The sequence below is a fragment of the Brachyistius frenatus genome, unplaced genomic scaffold (assembly GCF_029030835.1).
Source record: "Brachyistius frenatus isolate BFR_SWC_R1_liver_20210118 unplaced genomic scaffold, ASM2903083v1 Contig_184, whole genome shotgun sequence".
NCBI lineage: Eukaryota > Metazoa > Chordata > Actinopteri > Embiotocidae > Brachyistius > Brachyistius frenatus.
Window position 1 is genome coordinate 542,501 of NW_027210783.1, and position 17,500 is coordinate 560,000.

The window sequence follows — 17,500 nt, forward strand, 5'->3', positions numbered from 1 at the left end:
AATGTTTTAGTCTTGTCATAAAACCGTACTTTTCTTGTCAGAGCCAATCACAAACAGACTTGTCCTGCGAATCAATCTCATTGGACCGTCTGTCCAAACAAATGGAATTTTTCCCAAACGATGTCCGAGTTGATCGACGTCTGTCCAAATCCAAGAGTGTGTTGGCTAAACGTCCGTTGACTTGGTGATGCCGTTTTTGTTGTTGTTGTTGCCTTCGCCCGGGAATTTTTTTTTTCAGTTTTTTTTTTTCAGTTTTTTAAAACAAACGAGTGATGAGACGAGTTCTGGTGCAGGGACAGAAAAATAGGAATGAATGGAGTGAAGTTTGTCTAAAAAGAAGAAGGTAGAGAGACGACCCCCCAAAAAATAGGTCCAAATAAGGAGTCCGTCTCTTAGTAGTCTCATCGTTTCATAGCAACGCCAAAAAGGTCGCATTGTAGCAAAGGTAGAATCCCGCCCGGGGAGGTCGTCGCCGTGGTAATCCAGGCTGCCGTGGAAGCCGTGGTTGCTGTGGAAACGGGCTGGTGGTGTTCTGTGCAGGAGGGAGGGAGGGGGGCAAGGGGTGGGCTTTTTTGGAGGCGGAGTCTTTCTCTCTAGAACATCATGGGGGTCTTCAGAAACGGCCGGGACTCTGGACAAAACACAAACAGAAAAGACTCGGTAGAACAAAGTGGCGATACACTTTACGTGTTGTTCGTAGCTAGCGGCGGCCGACACTAATTATTGATTCTGTTATCAATTTATCTGCTTACTTCTTTCTTGAGTAATGGATCAGTCACTCAACAATTGCTAAAAAAAATTTAAAAAAAAAATAAAGAAGCTCACTCATAATTTTCCAAGATGACACACAGTACCAGTCAAACGTTTGGACATTTATTCTAGGACATCCAGACTATTAAATAACAAGAATATGAATATTTTCTAAAGGGAAAAAAAAAGGGGGAAACAAACCCAAATATGTTTTGAATATTAGATTGTTTAAATTAGTTTGCCAACCAGCTTCATGAGCTACTCACCTGGTTTTCAGTTAACGGGTGAGACTTTTGTTAAATTGTGGAATTTCTTTGCCTTCTTAAATCTCAGTTCAAACCAAATGATTTGTGACGAAACAAAACTTTTTAAATTTTTTTATTGTTATTGCAGGAAGAAGTGTCCGCGGTGCGAACTGGACCGTCTCATCTCGACTCACAACCGGCCGATCGTGTCACCTGGCCTCATAATGTCGCCTCGAGGCACCAGACGAGGAACAACGAGAGTCAAAACTAACCATGAGTAAGTCATAATATAGCATGTCGTTCAAAATACGAGAAGAAGCCTGGTGGCTACGTCCACTTTTATACCCGGTCTACGGTTCCTGTACTGACTCAATGACAAAACTCAGCTTTTAGTTCTTCTGAGATCGTTGAGTCCAACCGGCTCACGTTTGTACAGGAACATCGTGATTATTAAAACAGGATGTCGTTTTTGTTTTTTTTTCAAACTAAAAGCGTTGCGTCTCGCTCTCCCTTTATTCAGCATCCGTCGGCGATAGAAATCTCATATCTCCAGTCTTCCCCTCCCTCCACTCTTTCTCTCATTTCACCTCCGCCGTTCTCCTTCCGCTCCCCGTAGTGCTGTTGCTGCACCCACACACACACACACACACACACACACACACACACACACACACACACACACACACACACACACACACACACACACACACACACACACACACACACACACACACACACACACACACACACTCACTCATTGAAACCACACGCCGAGCACACGCATACGTACAACAGAAACACACACTCACACACACACACACCTTCCTCTTCCCTGCGGTGTCATTGTTTTCTGCGAACGTTGCAAAGTGTTTACATTTCTGCATAACAGCAACCATAAAGCTGCCCTCCCTCCACTTTTCTTTCTCCTGCCCTCTACCACTTTTTTTTTATTTTTTATTTTTTTATTTTTTTTTATACACACTTCTCTCCTTCTCTTTGTCGTCTTCTTACCGTCTCATTTTGTCCTCTGCTCATCATCCTTTGTTTTTTTTGTTTGATATGAAACGGACTCGTGGTCGCCGTGTTGGAATAATAATTAAAACAAAAAATTCACTTTCTTAAATTTTCTCTTTCATCTCGTTTCCTCCTTCGTATTCCTTGCCTTCCCTCCTTTTCATCCCTCTCATCTCCTGCCCTTCCCTATTTTGTTGTTGTTTTTCCTATAAGTATGACATGCTTATGATATTTTAGACGACATGCTATAGTATGACTTTTTTTATCATATTTTAGACGACATGCTATAGTATGACTTTTTTTATTTTTTATAATATTTTAGACGACATGCTATAGTATGACTTTTTTTATAATATTTTAGACGACATGCTATAGTATGACTTTTTTATATATTTTAGACGACATACTATAGTATGACTTTTTTTATAATATTTTGACTATAGTATTTTTTTTATCATATTTTAGACGACATGCTATAGTATGACTTTTTTATAATATTTTAGACGACATGCTATAGTATGACTTTTTATAATATTTTAGACGACATGCTATAGTATGACTTTTATATATTGTACAACATACTATAGCATGACTTTTTTTTATCATATTTTGGACGACATGCTATAGTATGACTTTTTTTAATCATATTTTGTACGACATGCTATAGTATGACTTTTATATATTGTACAACATACTATAGTATGACTTTTTTTTATCATATTTTGTACGACATGCTATAGTATGACTTTTTTTAATCATATTTTGTACTATAGTATGACTTTTTTAGGATATTTTGTACGACATGCTATAATATGACTTTTATATTTTGTACGACATGTTATAGTATGACTTTTTTTTATCATATTTTAGACGACATGCTATAGTATGACTTTTTTATCATATTTTAGACGACATGCTATAGTATGACTTTTTGGTCATATTTTAGACGACATGCTATAGTATGACTTTTTTATCATATTTTAGACGACATGCTATAGTATGACTTTTTTATCATATTTTGGATGACATGCTATAGTATGACTTTTTTATATTTTGTACTATAGTATGACTTTTTTATATTTTGTACTATAGTATGACTTTTTTTTTATAATATTTTAGACGACATGCTATAGTATGACTTTTTTTTATAATATTTTAGACGACATGCTATAGTATGACTTTTTTTTATCATATTTTAGACGACATGCTATAGTATGACTTTTTTATCATATTTTGGACGACATGCTATAGTATGACTTTTTTATATTTTGTACTATAGTATGACTTTTTTATATTTTGTACTATAGTATGACTTTTTTTTATAATATTTTAGACGACATGCTATAGTATGACTTTTTTTTATAATATTTTAGACGACATGCTATAGTATGACTTTTTTTTATAATATTTTAGACGACATGCTATAGTATGACTTTTTTTATAATATTTTAGACGACATGCTATAGTATGACTTTTTTTATAATATTTTAGACGACATGCTATAGTATGACTTTTATATATTGTACAACATACTATAGTATGACTTTTTTTATCATATTTTAGACGACATGCTATAGTATGACTTTTTTTATCATATTTTAGACGACATGCTATAGTATGACTTTTTTTTATAATATTTTAGACGACATGCTATAGTATGACTTTTATATATTGTACAACATACTATAGTATGACTTTTTTTTATCATATTTTAGACGACATGCTATAGTATGACTTTTTTATCATATTTTAGACGACATGCTATAGTATGACTTTTTTTTATCATATTTTAGACGACATGCTATAGTATGACTTTTTTTTATCATATTTTAGACGACATGCTATAGTATGACTTTTTTTTATCATATTTTAGACGACATGCTATAGTATGACTTTTTTATCATATTTTAGACGACATGCTATAGTATGACTTTTTTATCATATTTTAGACGACATGCTATAGTATGACTTTTTTATCATATTTTAGACGACATGCTATAGTATGACTTTTTTATCATATTTTGGACGACATGCTATAGTATGACTTTTTTTATCATATTTTAGACGACATGCTATAGTATGACTTTTTTATCATATTTTAGACGACATGCTATAGTATGACTTTTTTATCATATTTTAGACGACATGCTATAGTATGACTTTTTTTTATAATATTTTAGACGACATGCTATAGTATGACTTTTTTTATCATATTTTAGACGACATGCTATAGTATGACTTTTTTATCATATTTTAGACGACATGCTATAGTATGACTTTTTTATCATATTTTAGACGACATACTATAGTATGACTTTTTTATCATATTTTAGACGACATACTATAGTATGACTTTTTTTATCATATTTTAGACGACATGCTATAGTATGACTTTTTTTTTTATCATATTTTAGACGACATGCTATAGTATGACTTTTTTATCATATTTTAGACGACATGCTATAGTATGACTTTTTTTATCATATTTTAGACGACATGCTATAGTATGACTTTTTTTTATCATATTTTAGACGACATGCTATAGTATGACTTTTATATATTGTACAACATACTATAGTATGACTTTTTTTTATCATATTTTAGACGACATGCTATAGTATGACTTTTTTTTATCATATTTTAGACGACATGCTATAGTATGACTTTTTTTTATCATATTTTAGACGACATGCTATAGTATGACTTTTTTTATAATATTTTAGACGACATGCTATAGTATGACTTTTTTTTATAATATTTTAGACGACATGCTATAGTATGACTTTTTATATTTTGTACTATAGTATGACTTTTTTATTATATTTTAGACGACATGTTATAGTATGACTTTTTTATCATATTTTAGACGACATGCTATAGTATGACTTTTTTATATATTTTAGACGACATGCTATAGTATGACTTTTTTTATAATATTTTAGACGACATGCTATAGTATGACTTTTTTTATCATATTTTAGACGACATGCTATAGTATGACTTTTTTTATCATATTTTAGACGACATGCTATAGTATGACTTTTTTATCATATTTTAGACGACATGCTATAGTATGACTTTTTTATCATATTTTAGACGACATGCTATAGTATGACTTTTTTATAATATTTTAGACGACATGCTATAGTATGACTTTTTTATCATATTTTAGACGACATGCTATAGTATGACTTTTTTTTATAATATTTTAGACGACATGCTATAGTATGACTTTTTTTTATAATATTTTAGACGACATGCTATAGTATGACTTTTTATAATATTTTAGACGACATGCTATAGTATGACTTTTATATATTGTACAACATACTATAGTATGACTTTTTTACCATATTTTAGACGACATGCTATAGTATGACTTTTTTTCATATTTTAGACGACATGCTATAGTATGACTTTTTTTTATCATATTTTAGACGACATGCTATAGTATGACTTTTTTTTATCATATTTTGGACGACATGTTATAGTATCACTTTTTTTCATAATATTTTAGACGACATGCTATAGTATGACTTTTTTATCATATTTTAGAAGACATGCTATAGTGTGACTTTTTGGTCATATTTTAGACGACATACTATAGTATGACTTTTTTTCATAATATTTTAGACGATATGCTATAGTATGAATTTTTTTTAATTTATTTTAGACGATATGCTATAGTATGACTTTTTTTATAATATTTTAGACGATATGCTATAGTATGACTTTTTTTTTATAATATTTTAGACGACATGCTGTAGTATGACTTTTTTTATAATATTTTAGATGACATGCTATAGTATGACTTTTTTATATATTTTACCACATACTATAGTATGACTTTTTTATCATATTTTAGACGACATGCTATAGTATGACTTTTTTATAATATTTTAGACGACATGCTATAGTATGAATTTTTTTTAATTTATTTTAGACGATATGCTATAGTATGACTTTTTTATAATATTTTAGACGACATGCTATAGTATGACTTTTTTTATAATATTTTAGACGACATGCTATAGTATGACTTTTTTTAATAATATTTTAGATGACATGCTATAGTATGACTTTTATATATTGTACCACATACTATAGTATGACTTTTTTACCATATTTTAGACGACATGCTATAGTATGACTTTTTTCAATCATATTTTGACATGCTATAGTGTGACTTTTTTATCATATTTTAGACGACATGCTATAGTATGACTTTTTTATCATATTTTAGACGACATGCTATAGTATGACTTTTTTATCATATTTTAGACGACATGCTATAGTATGACTTTTTTTTTAATCATATTTTAGACGACATGCTATAGTATGACTTTTTATCATATTTTAGACGACATGCTATAGTATGACTTTTTTTTATCATATTTTAGACGACATGCTATAGTATGACTTTTTTTATCATATTTTAGACGACATGCTATAGTATGACTTTTTTATCATATTTTAGACGACATGCTATAGTATGACTTTTTTTATCATATTTTAGACGACATGCTATAGTATGACTTTTTTATCATATTTTAGACGACATGCTATAGTATGACTTTTTTATCATATTTTAGACGACATGCTATAGTATGACTTTTTTAATCATATTTTAGACGACATGCTATAGTATGACTTTTTTTATCATATTTTAGACGACATGCTATAGTATGACTTTTTTATCATATTTTAGACGACATGCTATAGTATGACTTTTTTTATCATATTTTAGACGACATGCTATAGTATGATTTTTTTTATCATATTTTAGACGACATGCTATAGTATGACTTTTTTTATCATATTTTAGACGACATGCTATAGTATGACTTTTTTTTATCATATTTTAGACGACATGCTATAGTATGACTTTTTTTAATCATATTTTAGACGACATGCTATAGTATGACTTTTTTTTATCATATTTTTTACGACATGCTATAGTATGACTTTTTTATCATATTTTAGACGACATGCTATAGTATGACTTTTTTTAATCATATTTTAGACGACATGCTATAGTATGACTTTTTTTATCATATTTTGTACGACATGTTATAGTATGACTTTTTTATCATATTTTAGACGACATGCTATAGTATGACTTTTTTTATCATATTTTAGACGACATGCTATAGTATGACTTTTTTTTAATCATATTTTAGACGACATGCTATAGTATGACTTTTTTTAATCATATTTTAGACGACATGCTATAGTATGACTTTTTTTTATCATATTTTAGACGACATGCTATAGTATGACTTTTTTTTATCATATTTTAGACGACATGCTATAGTATGACTTTTTTATCATATTTTAGACGACATGCTATAGTATGAATTTTTTTTTATCATATTTTAGACGACATGCTATAGTATGACTTTTTTTTATCATATTTTAGACGACATGCTATAGTATGACTTTTTTTAATCATATTTTAGACGACATGCTATAGTATGACTTTTTTTTATCATATTTTAGACGACATGCTATAGTATGACTTTTTTTATAATATTTTAGACGACATGCTATAGTATGACTTTTTTTTATCATATTTTAGACGACATGCTATAGTATGACTTTTTTCATCATATTTTAGACGACATGCTATAGTATGACTTTTTTATCATATTTTAGACGACATGCTATAGTGTGACTTTTTTATCATATTTTAGACGACATGCTATAGTATGACTTTTTTTAATAATATTTTAGACGACATGCTATAGTATGACTTTTTTATAATATTTTAGACGACATGCTATAGTATGACTTTTTTTATAATATTTTAGACGATATGCTATAGTATGACTTTTTTTTATAATATTTTAGACGACATGCTATAGTATGACTTTTTTTAATCATATTTTAGACGACATGCTATAGTATGACTTTTTTTTATCATATTTTACGACATGCTATAGTATGACTTTTTTATCATATTTTAGACGACATGCTATAGTATGACTTTTTTATCATATTTTAGACGACATGCTATAGTATGACTTTTTTTATCATATTTTAGACGACATGCTATAGTATGACTTTTTTTATCATATTTTAGACGACATGCTATAGTATGACTTTTTTTATCATATTTTAGACGACATGCTATAGTATGACTTTTTTTAATCATATTTTAGACGACATGCTATAGTATGACTTTTTTTATATATTTTACGACATACTATAGTATGACTTTTTTTTATCATATTATAGACATGCTATAGTATGACGTTTTTTTCAATCATATTTTAGACGACATACTATAGTATGACTTTTTATCATATTTTAGACGACATGCTATAGTATGACTTTTTTATCATATTTTAGACGACATGCTATAGTATGACTTTTTGATCATATTTTAGACGACATGCTATAGTATGACTTTTTTTTAATCATATTTTAGACGACATGCTATGGTATGACTTTTTTTAATCATATTTTAGACGACATGCTATAGTATGACTTTTTTTTATCATATTTTAGACGACATGCTATAGTATGACTTTTTTTTATCATATTTTAGACGACATGCTATAGTATGACTTTTTTATCATATTTTAGACGACATGCTATAGTATGACTTTTTTTTTTTATCATATTTTAGACGACATGCTATAGTATGACTTTTTTTATAATATTTTAGACGATATGCTATAGTATGACTTTTTTTTTATAATATTTTAGACGACATGCTGTAGTATGACTTTTTTTAATAATATTTTAGATGACATGCTATAGTATGACTTTTATATATTGTACCACATACTATAGTATGACTTTTTTACCATTTTTTAGACGACATGCTATAGTATGACTTTTTTATAATATTTTAGACGACATGCTATAGTATGAATTTTTTTTAATTTATTTTAGACGATATGCTATAGTATGACTTTTTTTATAATATTTTAGACGATATGCTATAGTATGACTTTTTTTTATAATATTTTAGACGACATGCTGTAGTATGACTTTTTTTAATAATATTTTAGATGACATGCTATAGTATGACTTTTATATATTGTACCACATACTATAGTATGACTTTTTTACCATTTTTTAGACGACATGCTATAGTATGACTTTTTTCAATCATATTTTGTACTATAGTACGACTTTTTTAGGATATTTTGTACGACATGTTATAGTATGACTTTTTTATCATATTTTGGACGACATGCTATAGTATGACTTTTTGATCATATTTTAGACGACATGCTATAGCGTGACTTTTTGGTCATATTTTAGACGACATACTATAGTATGACTTTTTTTTTAATCATATTTTAGACGACATGCTATGGTATGACTTTTTTTAATCATATTTTAGACGACATGCTATAGTATGACTTTTTTTTATCATATTTTAGACGACATGCTATAGTATGACTTTTTTTTTATCATATTTTAGACGACATGCTATAGTATGACTTTTTTATCATATTTTAGACGACATACTATAGTATGACTTTTTTTTATCATATTTTGGACGACATACTATAGTATGACTTTTTTTATCATATTTTAGACGACATGCTATGGTATGACTTTTTTTTTTATCATATTTTAGACGACATGCTATGGTATGACTTTTTTTTAATCATATTTTAGACGACATGCTATGGTATGACTTTTTTTTAATCATATTTTAGACGACATACTATAGTATGACTTTTTTTTTATCATATTTTAGACGACATGCTATGGTATGACTTTTTTTTATCATATTTTAGACGACATGCTATGGTATGACTTTTTTTTAATCATATTTTAGACGACATGCTATAGTATGACTTTTTTTTATCATATTTTAGACGACATGCTATAGTATGACTTTTTTTTATCATATTTTGTACTATAGTACGACGTTTTTATGATATTTTGTACGACATGCTATAATATGACTTTTATATTTTGTACGACATGTTATAGTATGACTTTTTTTTAATCATATTTTAGACGACATGCTATCGTATGACTTTTTTATAATATTTTAGACGACATGCTATAGTATGACTTTTATATTTTGTACGACATGCTATAGTATGACTTTTATATTTTGGACGACATGCTATAGTATGACTTTTTTTTATAATATTTTGGACGACAAGCTATAGTATGACTTTTTTTATAATATTTTGGACGACATGCTATCGTATGACTTTTTTTTATCATATTTTAGACGACATGCTATAGTATGACCTTTTTTTGATATTTTGGACGACAATATGATTTTTTTTCATATTTTTGACAACGTACTATAGTGTGACTTTTTTTTAATATTTTGGACGACATGCTAAAGTATGACTTTTTTATCATATTTCGGACGACATGCTATCGTATGACTTATATTTTGTACGACATGCTATAATATGACTTTTTTATGATATTTTGGACGACATGCTATCGTATGACTTTTTTTATAATATTTTAGACGACATGCTATCGTATGACTTTTTTTATAATATTTTAGACGACATGCTATCGTATGACTTTTTCTATAATATTTTAGACGACAAGCTATAGTATGACTTTTTTATATCATTTATGAATTCTTTTATACTTTGGACGAAATACAAAATAAAAATTAAAAAAAAAATCTCATGTATGGTAAAATGGGACAGTGGTTAGCAGTGTCGCCTCACAGTCAAAAGGTTCTAGGTTCGATACCTTGGCAGGTTGATTTTGTGTGTTGTACAAAATGTTATTGAATGCTTGTCTGACCTATATGACTTTTAAACATGTTATGGTAGACTGATCAACAGTGTAGTGGTTAGCATTGCTGTCTCCCAGTCAGAAGGTTCCAGGTTGGAAACCTCACCCTGGAAGGGAGAACACTGCTAACCGCAGTGTTGCCTCCCAGTCAGAAGGGGCCAAGTTCAATACCCAGGCAGGGTGATTTAGTGTGTTGTTCCAAAATTATTGCATTCTTGTCTAATCTACATGATTTATAGGACTTTTAAACATGTTGTGGTAGACTGATCAACATTGTCGTGGTTAGCATTGTTATCTCCCAGTCAGAAGGTTCCAGGTTCGATACATCCCCTGGATTGAAGAAGTCAATATGTCATGAGAAGCCCCATCCTCAAAGTCAAAAGATTCTGGGTTCGATCCGCTATGCAGTGTGATATTATGTGTTTTGCAAAAAAAAAGTCAGACTATAGTATGTCCTACAAAATACAAATAAAAAAACATGTGTCATGTCTGGTGAAATGGGACAGTGGTTAGCAGTGTCGCCTCACAGTCAAAAGGTTCTATGTTCAATACCCACACTGGGTGATTTTGTGTTTTGTACAAAGTTTGTTATGCTTATATGACTTATATGACTTTTAAACATGTTATGGTAAACTGATCAACAGTGTCGTGGTTAGCATTGTTGTCTCCCAGTCAGAAGTTCCAGGTTCGAAACCTCAGCCTGGAAGGGAGAACATTAACATCTCAGATGAACAGTACCATCCAGGGCAAGAATTGAACCTGCAACCTTCTGACTGGAAGGCAACAACACTAATCACTGCACCATGGTGCCTTCTTCCTAAACATGTTTAAAAGTCTTATAAGTAATATAAGTCAAACAAAAATACAATAAAAGCAGCACAACGGCCCAGTTCCAAGCCAGCGTTGTCATCTCACTATCTAGAGGTTCTGGGTTCGATCAGGGGCCTGGAACTTAGTGTGTGGAGAATTGCATGTTCTTGCTTGTGGGGTGACTCTTTGTCACATTTACGAATACATGCATGATTACATTGCATGGCATTTGTTTTCGATTAGACTATATGCATGACAACATGCATAATTTAGTCATCCATATTAAGGATGACTTAGATTACATTTAGGTTTTTACTTATGCAGGAACATGCAACTTCCACATGTCAAGTCCCAGGCAGGGATCTAACCTGGGACCTCTAGACTGTGAGACAACAACGCTGACAACTGCACCAATGTGCTGGCTTCTATAATGTGAACGGAAGTCATACTTATGGCATGTCGTACAAAATATGACAACAAAGTCACACTATATATACATACGAGTCTTTACGGTGGCGCCGTGCTAGTGGCAGCCTGTTACAGCAGCTCCCCGAGTGTGTTTTGTTTTAAGTATTTTCTTTCTTTCTCCTCTCTTCGGAGTTGTTGTTTTTTTTCTTCACGTGTGAAGTGACAGTCAGACAATGGACTGTAACTTTTCCACTTTTCTGGTGGCTCGTCTACTTTTTTCCTTCTTCGTAATGGAGAGCTACGCACAGCGGATTGGGGCATTGTTTACTCTCGTGATCAGCTGATTGTGCTGAGTAGGCCTCGACTGCTGCTGCCCGGAGCGAGGCCTGAGATCCCCGACGAACTTTGGAGAAGACGTCGGGGTTGCAGAGCTGGAGCTCAACTGAAGGCGAAGAGGAGGAAATACAAACCATCGGTACCGGAGATCTTAATGGGGAACGTGAGGTCGTTGGCCAATAAGACGGACGAGATCGGCGCGCTGGTAAAGACCCAGCGGGAATACCGGGAGTGCAACATCATGTGTTTCACCGAGACATGGCTGCACTCACATTTCCCGGACCACAGCGCGGCCGTACCCGGCTTCAGGACTGTTCGGGGGGACGGAGACATTGTTCGGAGCGGTAAGAAGAAAGGTGGAGGGATTGAAGTCTATGTGAACGAGAGGTGGTGCAATCCTGACCACGTGTGTGTGAAGGAACGTTTCTGTAGCCCGGACATTGAACTTCTAGCCGTGGGGATGCGCCTGTATTATTTGCCGAGGGAGTTCTCGTCCGCCATTGTTATCGCTGTGTACGTTCCTCCATCAGCTGATGCAGAGGCAGCAGTGGACACCATCCATGGACCACATGGGGAGGACATCAACAGCATGACGGACTGTATCAAAGAATACATCAAATTCTGTGAACACACCACCGTACCATCCAGGACTGTAAAATGCTTCCCCAACAATAAACCGTGGATCACCAGTGACCTGAAAGTTCTTCTTAATCAGAAGAAAGCAGCTTTCAGGTCTGGGGACAGGGAGGAGCTCAGGAGAGTTCAGCACGACCTGAAGGAGAAGCTGAGAGAGTGCAAGGACTCCTACAGGAGGAAGCTGGAGGCCAAACTCCAGCAGAACAACGTGAGGGAGGTGTGGACCGGTATGAAGGAGATTACTGGGTTCAAGGGAGAGAGAGAGACAACCAGGGGGAACCTGGAGAGGAACAACCAGGGGGAACCTGGAGAGGAACAACCAGGGGGAACCTGGAGAGGAACAAGCAGGGGGAACCTGGAGAGGAACAACTAGGGGGAACCTAGAGAGGAACAAGCAGGGGGAACCTGGAGAGGTCCAATGAGCTAAACTGTTTCTTCAACAGGTTTAGTTCACCACCCTCATCTGTCTCCTCCACACCTTACACCTCCCAAACACCTCTGCTGCCTCCCCCATCTGCCCCCCCTGGTGAGCTGCATAGACACAGAGCCCTCAACTCCAAAGGGCTCTTCCTCCATCGACACCATGACCCCCCCATCACCCTCCTCTCTGTGACGACTGGCCAGGTTAGGAGACAGCTGGAGAGACTCCACCAGCGCAAGGCTGTAGGACCTGAAGGCATCGGCCCTGGGGTCCTGAAGACCTGCGCCGTCCAGCTGGCTGAGGTCCTACAACACCTCTTCAACCTGAGCCTGAAGCAGGAGGAGGTCCCGGTGCTGTGGAAGACGTCCTGCCTGGTTCCAGTCCCTAAGAAGACGACTCCATCCGGCCTCAACGACTACCGGCCGGTTGCCCTCACATCTCATGTGATGAAGGTGCTGGAGAGGCTGGTCTTGGCCCACCTCAGGCCACTGGTGAAATCTTCTCTGGACCTTCTGCAATTTGCGTACCAGCCTCGTGTGGGAGTGGACGATGCCATCATCTACCTGCTGCAACGAGCTCAGTCTCACCTGGATGGAACCGGTGACTCTGTGAGAATCACTTTCTTTGATTTCTCCAGTGCATTCAACACCATCCAACCACTGCTACTGAGTGAGAAGCTGCGGGTGGTGGGGGTGGATGCGTCCACCATCTCCTGGATCAATGACTACCTGACAGGCAGACCACAGTTTGTCCGTCTGGGCAGTGTGCTGTCTGATACGGTGGTCAGTGGTACTGGAGCTCCTCAGGGAACTGTTCTGTCTCCCTTCCTGTTCACCTTCTACACCACTGACTTCCAGAACAACTGAGAGTCCTGCCATCTGCAGAAGTTCTCTGATGACTCTGCAGTGGTTGGGTGTATAAGGGATGGACGGGAGGATGAGTACAGGGCAGTAGTGGAGGACTTTGTGGAGTGGGCGGGAAGAAATCACCTGCTCCTGAACGTGGCCAAGACCAGAGAGATGGTGGTCGACTTCAGGAGGAAGACGACGGCTCCACAACCGCTGAGAGTTCTGGGAGAGGAGGTGGACATGGTTGAGGAGTACAAGTACCTGGTGTCTCCATGACAACAGACTGAACTGGAAGACCAACATCAACGCTGTCTACAAGAAGGGGATGAGTCGACTCTTTTTCTTGAGGAAACTTCGATCCTTCAATGTGTGCAGCGAGATATTGGAGATGTTCTACCATCTGTTGTGGCCAGTGCATTGTACTTCGCTGTGGTCTGCTGGGGGGGAGAGGTGGAGGGGGGGGGGCATTAGAGCCGGTGACATCAACAGACTTAACAAACTGGTTAAGAAGGCCGGCTCCATCATCGGCTACAAACTGGACAGCCTGGAAAAGGTGGTGGAGAGGAGGACGCTGAGGAAACTATTATCCATATTGGATAATCCTGACCACCCTCTCCACCTGCTGCAGGGACAGAGGAGGACGTTCTCCAAAAGACTCCTCCAGCTCCGCTGTCACAAGGACAGATACAGGAGATCATTCCAGATACAGGAGATCATTCCAGATACAGGAGATCATTCCTGATACAGGAGATCATTCCTGATCCAGGAGATCATTCCAGATACAGGAGATCATTCCTGATACAGGAGATCATTCCTGATCCAGGAGATCATTCCTGATACAGGAGATCATTCCAGATACAGGAGATCATTCCTGATACAGGAGATCATTCCAGATACAGGAGATCATTCCTGATACAGGAGATCATTCATGATCCAGGAGATCATTCCAGATACAGGAGATCATTCCAGATACAGGAGATCATTCCTGATACAGGAGATCATTCATGATCCAGGAGATCATTCCTGATACAGGAGATCATTCCAGATACAGGAGATCATTCCAGATACAGGAGATCATTCCTGATACAGGAGATCATTCCTGCCCACTGCAATAAGACTGTACAAGAACTCACCTCTGGCAAAATCCATCACACAACAATAACACTGTTGTCTGTGTTTCTTGGTTGTTTGTATATAATATATATATACTGTATTGTATATACTGTGCATTTTATATTTAATATTTTGTACTGTTATTTTATTGCTTTTTATTATTTTATTATTATTTTATTGCTTTCCTGTCTGCTGCTGTAGCGAAAAAATTTCCCTTTAGGGATTAATAAAGTAACTACCTAACCTAATCTAACCATGTCGTCCAAAATATGAAAAAAAAGTCAAACTATAGCATGTCGTCCAAAACATGAAAAAAAGTCAAACTATAACATGTCTTTCAAAATATCATATAAAAGTCATAGAATACTATGTCCTACAAAATAATGAAAGGAAAAAATATTGTACATGTGGTAAAATGGAGCAGCGGTTAGCACTGTCGCCCCATCATGTCAAGGTTCTGGGTTCAATCCCGGGCAGGGTGCTTTTTGTGTGTTGTGTTAAATAAATCAAACGTGAGTATGTCCCGCAAAATAAAGAAAAAAAAAACCCAGTGTATGTGTTGAAAAATGGAGCAGTGTTTATCACTGGTGTCTCATCGTACCAAGGTTCTGGGTTCAATCCCTGAACAGGAAGTTTGTCTGTTTTGCAAAAAAGTCACCCTATAGTATGTCCTACAAAATGAAAAAAAAATAAACAAGCTTGTATGTCTGGTAAAATGGGACAGTGGTTAGCAGTGCTGTCTCCCAGTCAGACTGTTTCAGGTTCGAAACCTCCCCTGGAAGGGAGAACATTAACATCTCATATGAAATAGCATGTCGTCCAAAATGTGAAAAGGACAAACACCCTTTGTTTGGGCTGAAGTGCAATTTGAGGGTTAAAACTTGGTTTTAGCATTAAAGTTAAAAAATATATTAAGGTTAGGGTGATGGTTGAGACTCGGCATTCAGTCATCATAGTTAAGGGGCGGGGCAATTCATAATGGCAATGAGTGTCCCCACACGTATAGTAAGACACGCATGTGTGTGTTTGTGTGTGCTGTCCTGGTTAAAAATGAGGCTGACCTGCCTTGTTAAAAGTCTATCAGCTGGGTGGAGAAAATGTCACCAGGTCTTGGAACAAGGTCACATTTTTCAACTCCGTCTCGAGGAATCTGCACACTCCTCCTCCACCTGCCTCATCCCTCCTTCTCCTGGCCTCCTTTTCCCCTCCTCTTCCTCCCCTGGTGTTTGTCCATGATTATTTCCCCTCTCTTTTTCTCCTTTTCTCCCCCCAACTGACATCCTTTCTTTTTCTCTCTATTTTTGATTTCTCACTATCCATCTTTCCTCTCATTCTTTCCCTGTACTCTTCTTATCTCTTCCTTATTTTTCTCTCTCCTCTTTCTTGTCTTTATATTTTCGTTCATCCCTGTCTTCTCCTCCTCCTCTTCACCTCCTCATCTCATTCCTCTTTTCTTCCCCGCTCTTCATCTCTCGTTCCCCTTTCCACTCATCCTCCTCCCTTCTCTTCTTCTCTACTGTCTTGCCTTCCTTTCTTCACCTCCTCCTCCTCCTCACCTCTCTCCTTCCTATTCCTTCACTCTCCCACTTCATCCCTCTTTCCTACTTTCACCTCTTCCCCCTTTTCTTTCTAAACTCCTCCCCATCATTACTCCTCCTCTCCCCAGCCTCCCTTTCTTCATACTCTTTTCATTATTTTCATCGTCCATCCTTTTCCTTGCTCCTTCAAATCCCTCCATCTTTTCATTTTTTCTCCTCTTCCTCACTTTTTCTTCCTGAATTTCCCTCCATTTTTACACGGCCACTTAGTCCAGTCGTCTTTTAACAACTGCAAGAAAACGATCTTCTCTTCAATCGTCTTCCTTTCCTTTTTCTTTTCTCTCCCTCGCTTCCCGTTTCCTCTCTTCCTCCTTTCTCTCTCTCTCTTTTTGATTGTAATGCCATGTCTTTCTTTGTATTCAGCAGTTTTCTCTTTACTCGTTAATTAAGAGTGTGGAAGGTGAGAGAGGCAGGGGAGAGGTGTGTGTGTGTGTGTGTGTGTGTGTGTGTGTGTGTGTGTGTGTGTGTGTGTGTGTGTGTGTGTGTAAGTAAACCACTGTAGGTGCAAAATGCTTTTATGGTAGGAGGGATGAGTGTGTGTTTGTCTCTTTGTGTGTGTGAGAGCAAGGCAGCAAAGGG

At 35.5% G+C, this 17,500-nt stretch overlaps 1 protein-coding gene across 2 annotated transcripts in view; it reads right to left on the bottom strand.

Moving 5' to 3' along the window:
* The window catches only part of dachb (dachshund b), a 94,632-nt gene that overhangs the window by 356 nt on the left and 76,776 nt on the right, over positions 1-17,500 (bottom strand). For both annotated transcript variants that reach the window (XM_069718016.1, XM_069718015.1), the window contains one exon: positions 1-631. This exon is cut by the window's left edge and continues 356 nt beyond it. In XM_069718016.1, the coding sequence (XP_069574117.1) occupies positions 594-631 (38 nt within the window). In that variant the 3' untranslated portion in view covers positions 1-593. The remainder of the gene's footprint in view (positions 632-17,500) is intronic.